At 43.7% G+C, this 9,122-nt stretch overlaps 1 protein-coding gene across 1 annotated transcript; it reads left to right on the forward strand.

Moving 5' to 3' along the window:
* Positions 1-409: 409 nt before the first annotated feature.
* LOC123782357 (pre-mRNA-splicing factor SYF2) lies at positions 410-6,201 on the forward strand. Its single transcript, XM_045782532.2, has 7 exons — positions 410-504; positions 720-833; positions 3,061-3,186; positions 3,649-3,766; positions 4,146-4,236; positions 5,024-5,122; positions 5,905-6,201. Exons 1-7 carry the CDS (start codon positions 478-480, stop codon positions 6,068-6,070), a joined length of 741 nt encoding a protein of 246 aa, XP_045638488.1. The 5' UTR covers positions 410-477; the 3' UTR covers positions 6,071-6,201.
* Positions 6,202-9,122: the final 2,921 nt, after the last annotated feature.

A 9,122-nucleotide genomic window follows, 5' to 3' on the forward strand; every position in this document is an offset into this window, starting at 1 on the left:
TCCTCTAGAAATTTTATACAGTTCTACGGGTTGGGGGGGAGGGGGTGGGAGGAAAACGACCGGACGAGGAAAGTATCTCCCACTACCGAAGAGAATTAAAATGGTGCCGCACTGAGGCCAAGCGCTGAATGAGAAACACTCTTCTCCAGGGAGTGGCGTGCACTTGGGGTGACTTTCTACCCGGCTCCAGGTTCGGTCACCCCTCCTAGCCGTCGCCTTCCGAGCACTTCCTCGCCCAGCCCTCCACGCCTCACCCCTCCCCTCCTCGCCCTAGCCTCTGAGGCCTTTTGCGGCTGCGCAAGGCCCTACCCAATCATAAACTTCTCACTGTTAAAGGCGGCAGGGATTGGTCCCAAGCTCCTAAGACCGCCAGGAAGGGGCGGGGCTTATAGTAGGTTTTTAATACGTATCGGCGGGGTGGGCCACAGCCCGACGGAAGTGCTATGTGTTGTCGGAAGTGGTGAGGGAAAGATCGTGATGGCGGCTGCGATTTTAGCCGAGAAGGTAAGTTCCGCCGGCTGTACCCAGGGATTTTTGTTGGGGGAGGCTCCGGGGGGGGGGCATGAAAGGCGAAAGGTGGAAGAGATGCCTGGGTGCTGGGCCAGGAAGGCGCAGACGCTGTGAAGTCGGGGTTGGTGTGAGGGCTTGGCCCGGCCCGGCGGGACTGGCGGGGAATCGTCCTGGGCCGCCCCTTCTCCAGCCAGTCCTCCTCGCCGCAGGTGCCGGTGGACAGCGCGGAGGAGGCGGAGCAGCCCCTGGCGGCCCCCGCGGAGCTGGCCTCCCAGAAGCGCGAACAGAGGCTCCGCAAATTCCGGGAGCTGCACCTGAAGCGGGTGAGTAGCCCCCGAGGCGGCTGAGCCTGGTCACTCTGGCAGGCCCGTGCGCGTTTGTGGAGGGACGAGGAAGCCGCAAAACCGTGCCTGACAGACCCGCAGAACTGGATGAAAGATCTATCCCGGTGGTTCTCAACCCTGGCAGCAGAGTGAAATTACCTTTGAAAATAACACGTGCTCTCTCCAGCCGTCCTCTCACTCACTTTTGATTTAACTAATCTGGGCTAGATTTGGAAGTCTCTATTACTAACAGCCTCCCTGCTGTATGAGTCTGACAGACTTCCTTTTACTTAGGCGATATGTAGAGCTAGAGACTGGAAGAAACTCGTTCGTGTTAATAAGAGAGCTGGTTGCCCGTTCATTAAAAAATAATCAGCGAATCTCTGAAAGTCTCCTGTGTCAGTGGCTCACCTAGTTGGTGGGAAACTAGATGATTATGATATGGCTTTTGCTCTTAAGTAGAAGAGACGACTTTCTAGCCAGAAATTACATGGCATGTGAGCTTTGGGAACAGAGTGCCCTGGGAGTGAAGAGGAGAGAATACAGTTTGAGGGGCTCCAGGAGTGCCTCATATAAGAGGTGACACCCAAACTGTTTGAAAGATTTGTAAGGTATTATCAGACAAAGAAATTGGAGGAAGAAATATCCAAGCAGAGGAACCAAATGCAAAGTAAGGGAATTCATATTAGGGGTAAGAATCCAGCAAACAACTGGCTGCAGTTGGAGCTGAGAAAGGAAAAAGCACCTCTGGTCTACTTGAACTTAAGCGGCCTGACTGACAGCTTGGCTATGGTTTCACAAACCCCCAACATCACTCTGACTATTGGAGAGAACAAAAAAATACTGTTCAAACCACAGAAATGACCACACATTCCCCTCTTCTGCTAACCCTAGTGACTGTTAGGATCAATTACAGCATTATTCTCACCCCATTAATCCTGTAGAAAAACTTACGGTATCCAGTCATCGAATGCCCTGCCTTTCTGACACTGTCTTATCCACAGCACCGCCATACTCCCTTGAACCTTACTCCCCACCCCAGGCACCTGATAAAAACCAAAATCCTGTAACTAGCCTCTCCTAACACACTCACTGAAATGCCTACAGTTCCCCATGGTTTGCTCTCTTTCAGTGCAACAAACACAACTTTGTTTGACTATAGGTATGTTCTTGGTGTTTTCAGCTGGAGGGCATTGCCAGAGCCAAGAGTATAAGGATGTAAGATGGATGGTAGTTAAGAGGAGTATCTCTGTTTGCCCAGAAAAAGTTAATGAGGAATTACACACACTTAAATATTTACTTGGAGGGACTGTGTAAAGTACATGTGGTTGGAAATTAGGAGACATGGCTTCCTGGACTAACTGCTGCCAACCTGTGACCTAAGAAACATCTAACTTATGTTGTCCTTAAGTTATGTGCAGTTAAGTTCATTTTATTTTTTTATTTTTTAAAGATTTATTACAGAGCGCGCATGCACACACACAAGCGGGGGGCGGGGAAGGGGCGAGAGTCAAGGGGGACAGGGAGAAGCAGACTCGCCACTGAGCAGGGAGCCCAATGCGGCGCTCCATCTCAGAACCCTGAGGTCATGACCTGAGCCAAAGGCAGATGCTTAACCAACTGAGCCATCTAGGTGCCCCACTTAAATTCATTTTAAATCATACTCTTCGTAGAGTAATTCAAACGGAAAATATCTTTCCTTTGCCATAAACTTGTAAAATATTTAAGAAGGAGGAGGAACTTGGAAGGGGTTAGGGATACTAAGATTAGTGTTAAAGCCTCCAGCCCCAAATTGAAGCTTTTTGCTTGAATTAGGATTAAAAGAGAATTGAGGGGTGCCTGGGTGGCCCAGTTGGTTAAGCATCCAACTCTTGGTTTCAGCTCAGGGCATGATCTCAGGGTACTGAGATCAAGCCCCACATCAGGCTCTGTGCTCAGTGCAGAGTCTGCTTGAGATTCTCTCTCCCCCTCGTCCTCTTGCTCATGTGTGCATACCCTCACTCTCTCTCTCCCTCTCTCTCAAAGAAATAAATCTTTAAAAAAAAAAAAAAAAGCCTAATTAGGCCATCCCCTTGCTTAAAATCCTTTGATGGCTATTTTTTGCTTTTAGGATAAAACAGAGTCCCCTTGTTAATGTGTCTTACCTGACCCTTTTCAAAGTGGGCAAGATTTTGTTTGGATTTTTTTCGTGTCCCAGCCGACAAACTTTTTTGTGTTATGGTTTTAGAATGAAGCCCGTAAATTAAATCACCAGGAAGTTGTTGAAGAAGATAAAAGACTTAAGTTACCTGCTAACTGGGAAGCTAGAAAGGCTCGTCTAGAATGGGAGCTGCAGGAAGAAGAAAAGAAGAAGGTGAGGGTTTACTCCGCTGGCTTCATAAGTGGTTTATTCAGTCATTCTGTTGTATGGAGACCGTAGTAACTGGTTTTGTACACTGGCTCTGGAGCCCGACTGCCGGAGTCCACGTGGTGGCCCTGCTGTTTACTAGCAGCAACACTCGGGGGAGTTATTTCACCTCTCCGTGCCTCTGTTTTCTCATCTGTAAAACGGGGATTATAATAATTCGAGTTCTGATGAATTAAACGAGTCAGTGTATGTGAAACGTTTCCGAGAGGGCTGGCACCTGCTACTTATTGAGTATGTGTTTTAAATTCAGGCATGCACTGTCTTACACACCATAGCAGGTTCCCAGATTTCCTCCAAGTAGTTACCATTAAAGTGTTGCCTAATATCTTTGTTCAGCCTTGATTTAAAGTGGATCCAGTACTTGCTTGGATCGTCATTGCAGTATTCGCTTCTTTTCCCTCTTCTTAGGAATGTGCAGCGAGAGGGGAGGACTATGAGAAAGTGAAGCTGCTGGAGATCAGTGCAGAAGATGCAGAAAGATGGGAGAGGAAGAAGAGGAGGAAAAACCCTGACCTGGGATTCTCAGGTGAAGCTCGCCTTTCCTTGACTGGCCCCATTAGATTCGCATTACCTTCAGTGTTTCTGGTTTTAAGAAAGGATAGCCACCCCCCCTCCCAAAAAAAGAAAAAAGGATATGTCCCTTTGTGGAATATTCTCCAAGAGGCTTAAACCCAAGAAAAACACAAATATGTCTCATGGGCAGAAGTAAAAAAGGCTCTACTTCAGCCAGCTGGATTCTTTTATTCTTTGTGGTAAAAGTAGCAAAAGCCTGTATCGTCCGCATCTTCAGGGTAGGAGCTGTGCTTAGTGTCTTGTGCAAATATTACTAAAAATGGTTTTGATATTCTGGATCATAATGACAAAACAGGGAGATACATCTTCTCCGATTCTCCTTTTATCTTCAGATTATGCTGCTGCCCAGTTACGCCAGTATCACCGGCTGACCAAGCAGATCAAACCCGACATGGGAACTTATGAGAGACTGAGAGAAAAACAGTAAGTTGGCAGGATTAATGCGAGTCCTGTTTTCGTTCTGAAGGGACATAGGGGTGTGTGTGTGTGGCGTATACATATATACACACATACATAAGTACACACTTTAAAGCTTAGGTATGGGTCATCAGCAGCTGCCCAAGAATGTTTTCTGGCCTTGACAATACGGTTTATTGCTCACGCCACAGCACTTCAGCTAACCACCTGGTTATTGTTCTAGCTGGGCATTCTAAGACTGGGTGTTGAGTTTAACAACCAGATTATCAGTTACTCAGATGTTTTAGGAGGCAGAATGTTTTAGTGCTGGGATGGGTGAACATTGTCTGCAAATATTTTAGGCTTTGTGGGCTCTTTGGTCTCCGTCACAACTACTTCGCTCCACTGCTGTGATGTGAAAACAACCATGGAGGGCACATGAACCAAGTGGGTGTGGCTGGGGCCCAGTAAGATGTTTGCAAGGTGTGGTTTGCTGACCCCTGCGTTAGTGGGAAGAGAAAGAACCTGAACCTAGAAGCATGTCCCTTAACCTCTGGCCCTTGGCTCTTAAATCTGTAGAATGACGGTGCTGGAGGAGGGGATATCTTAGGTCCCTTCCAATTCTGTCATTTATTTATTTAGTTTTAAAAGTTAAGATAGGATCCCACGGTAAACACTGTATATACTTTAATATATATAATGTAATGTGTAAACTAATGTATAATATTGCTCACCAGGAGTGGTAACTTGGTTTGAAATTTGCAAATGTGGAACTGTGTAGTGTTACTTTAAGTCCGTTTTGCTGTCTTTTCAGTGGAGAAGAGTTTTTCCCAACATCCAACAGTCTTCTTCATGGAACACACGTGCCTTCCACAGAAGAGGTTGATAGGATGGTCATGGATCTGGAAAAACAGTGAGTACTCAGTACAGCAGCCTGAACTTTTAAGTATTGAACGACAAAATGGACAGAGCGTGCTTAGAGTGAATTGAAAGAGCAGATACTGTTCCTGCTCATTTCTTATTCAGCGTCTGTGGTGATACTGGGGACAGACAGCATGTGTGAGTAGAATCCATATGATCTGGAAACGGGTGCAAAATATTGCTGAAATGGAGTTGTCATAATTGAAGCAGGGAAAGGTCCAGAGAAAATGATTCTTTAAGGGCTTTGACCTTCATAAGCATTCCACTATTTGAGTTGAAGAAGTACGAATGTTCTAGTAAATGTACCTTTGTTATATTTGTGTTTCTTAATACTGATATGGGTGAATATTAGGCAGAGCAGAATTAATTTATATTTTAGGAGTTAATACATAAAACTATTAAATATAACTAGTATATAATGTGTCCTCTATTCATATTAGCTATGGTTATTATATACTTATATAAGTATATATACTTATATAAGTATTGTAATTTTCTTCTAATAGAACTTCTTGTGTCCAGTGGCTAACAGTGTATCATTGCTCTTTTTAGACGCATTCCAAAGATGAGTTTTTATTTATTGAATTTCAGGGTTCATACCCGGGATTGTGCTGTCAATTAGCAATTTCAAGTTGATCTTGATGAAAACTACCCCAACCCCCAGTGTGCTATTCTGAGTGCACTGATTCTGTTCTTAACTAGTTGGCCATGTTTTATCAAGATTAAAAAAATAGGCAGTTTTGAATTTTGTAAATTTTTTTCTTCTTCCTTCAGAATTGAAAAACGAGACAAATATAGCCGGAGACGTCCTTATAATGACGATGCAGACATTGACTACATTAATGAAAGGAATGCCAAATTCAACAAGAAGGCAGAAAGATTCTATGGAAAATACACAGCTGAAATTAAACAGAATTTAGAAAGAGGAACAGCAGTCTAATCCCTTCAGGAATTGTTTTCAGAAGCTTGAGAATGCTGGCAAATTGAAGTTCTCTTCAAAGTTCTACCAGGACTCTCTCTACTATGCCTTCCCACTCAGCATTTAGAAATAAATGCTTTTTCTTAAACGCATTCTTCCATGTATATTCCCACATTTCTGTGCTTGGATATAAGATGTATTTTAAGAGGTAGTGTACTTGTTTTGTAAAAAATCTACTTTGTATAAATACTAATTATTTTTCTATGTATTTTAAATGGGTATGATTATTTAATCTTTGGAGCATTTTGGGCTTAAGATTGCTGCAGCATACGTAAATGCAGCCGTTGTCGCCTTGAATGTTACAGATTTGACAAAAGCTGGAGCTGGACTCGGCAACCTTGTGAGGTTGTAGACTTGGAAGCTAAGTACAGTGAGGAGGAAGGCGCCCATAGCTACTGGAGGGTTCTCTCTACCCATGGCCTCTTAAGACCAAGTTCAGGAAGCAGCAGACCCATGAATATTGACCATATACAGTTCCTTTTAAAAAAGCAAATATCCTGTGGGATAGAATGCCTATGAAGCACTAGCATTTAAAACAAGTATTTGTATATATACGCAAAATTATGTGCTTTCATTCAGTAAACATTAAAACATTTTTTTAATTATGGAGGATTCAAAACAGTCAAAAGAAGACAGAATGATGCGATGAATCCCATATACCCAATACGTATCTTCAGTAACCAACTCCTGGCCAGTCTTGTTTCATCTTCATTTCTATCTACTTTCCCCTCCGCAGGTCCCATGTTATTTCGAAGCAAATATTAAATGTATAATTTTGTCTATAAATATTTCAGTATTTGAAAGATAAAGACCACTATACTATTACCACAACAATAGTTTTATATTAATAAAAAGTCCAGAGAGAAAGGTTGGTATAATTTTTTCTATGTGTTGTTTAAAATGAGGACATTCCAAATCTGAAAGAAAATTTCATGAATTCATCAGCATTTGTGTTTAAAGACAGCTTAACATTTAATACCACTGGTGATAATTCCCTTTTAAAATTTATATAGCACTTTCTATTTCTGTACTTGTTTCTGCTTCTAGCATTTCTTTTTTTTTTTTTAAGATTTTATTTATTTATTTGACAGGATAGAGACAGCCAGGGAGAGAGGGAACACAAGCAGGGGGAGTGGGAGAGGAAGAAGCAGGCTCATAGCAGAGGAGCCCGATGTGGGGCTCGATCCCATAACGCCGGGATCACGCCCTGAGCCGAAGGCAGACGCTTAACCACTGGGTCACCCAGGCGCCCCTGCTTCTAGCATTTCTATGTGCAGTTAGGTCTGATCACAGGGCCTCGATGCTCCCTCTCAACGTATATTGAGTCTGATTCTATTTCCATTGCACTATCTTAGTTCAGGTCTTTGATCCTGAATATTGCAATAGCTTAAAAAAAAAAAAAAGTCAAAACATTGTCCAAATTATTTAAAAGCATAGTCCACTATAAGCCAGCAAAGTTTATTCTAAGAATGCAAGAGTAGCTTGTAGACCTGTTGGTTTTATGTCCAATATCAATTCTCAGTTCGTGACCACTAGAACCCTGATTTTTTTTGTGAGTTTGTGGTAAAATTTCCAGCTAAACATTTGCTTCTCCAGTTTAACTTGCTATTATAGGTGGTGAAATGTTAAGAGTTCTGGCCAATAAGACACACCAACTAATTTATTCTGAGAAACTCTTTGCTTTCTTGGTAAGGGAATTGCCACTCCCTGCTTCCCCCGTCCTTTCTGCTTGGATCACAGTCATGAGGCCTGGGGCTGTAGCAGCCATGTTTTGCCACGAGGTAACAAGTATGAGAACGAAAGTCAGCGTGCTGAGGAGTGTGGAGCAGAGCTGGAGTCCCTCTGGGCGTTGCTGAGTAGCTATGCTAGCCCTAGGTGTCTCTCATCTTCCTGTTTCTTGCCACTGAATAAATTCACGACCAAATGCATGGTTCAATTTCAGTACATCTGTTGATAAATATTACATATACAAAAGTCAATATTCATGTGTAAACGTTACATAAACAGCTTATCCAGTCTAGACATAAGTATGTAGGAATGGAGAGGAAATAGTTAAAATACAAATTAGATATTTAAACACAAATTTAATGAGAAGGTCTTCATAAGACCTATGTGAAGAAAATTATAAAATCCAATTGAAGGAGTGAACAGGAGACTTCTACTTCCAACCGAGATGGAGTGACAAGAAACATATTTGCCACTTGAAACAACAACAACAAAAAAAGTATATATGAAACAAGTTTCCAAGATAGTGGAAATCAGGCAAGGAGAGCCAGTGGACACTGCTGCCCATGGGAGGCTCTGGATCTGAAGTCTGGTCTCTCTGTTCAAATACGAGCAAGCACGAGAGGTGTTATGAAAGCACTTTAGCACCGTGTGGAGGCTTTCCGCTTGCCAGTCACCAGGTTGCAAAAGAACTGTCTCACCCGTGCCCACCTGCGGGACTCATCTTGCTCTTTGGGAAATGCTCTGCCAGCAGAAAGGAGATGCGTCCATCCATGGGACTGATGAAATTGAGCACCTGAACAAGAAAGCAAGGCCTAATAGGGGGGATGTAGAGGGCAGTGATGGAAGTGGAAATGGGGTGTTCTTTCTAGGTGGCTGTGGTGGGGAACAGAAGCAATATTAGGAACCGCCCTTGGATCTCAACCTGACTGCTGCTGAGTCCCCGTCAGCCATTGCGTATTCAAAGGGAGCCAGGGCAGTGGCCCTGTTCATCATCAGTGCAGTAGTCCTGGCTGGGTCATGTCCCTCTAACAGAGCTCCTCTTTCTCCCCGCCCCTGTCCCCCAGGTCAGGGCTGCCTCCCCACTGGCCCTTTCTCTGCCAAGGCTGTGATGTCTTAGAAGGAACACCTTCCTCACTGGCTCGTTTATTTCAAAGGCCTTCTCAGAGAAGTGGGGGCTTCATTATTACTTGACTCAACTATGTTATCTCACTCGCAAGGCTGATTTGAACAGTTTTTGGCCAAGTGGTGGAGCTGACCAAACAATTATAGAATAGCAGAGTGTACC

The sequence above is a fragment of the Ursus americanus genome, chromosome 33 (genome assembly GCF_024610735.1).
Source record: "Ursus americanus isolate L20-20 chromosome 33, mUrsAme1.1.p, whole genome shotgun sequence".
NCBI lineage: Eukaryota > Metazoa > Chordata > Mammalia > Carnivora > Ursidae > Ursus > Ursus americanus.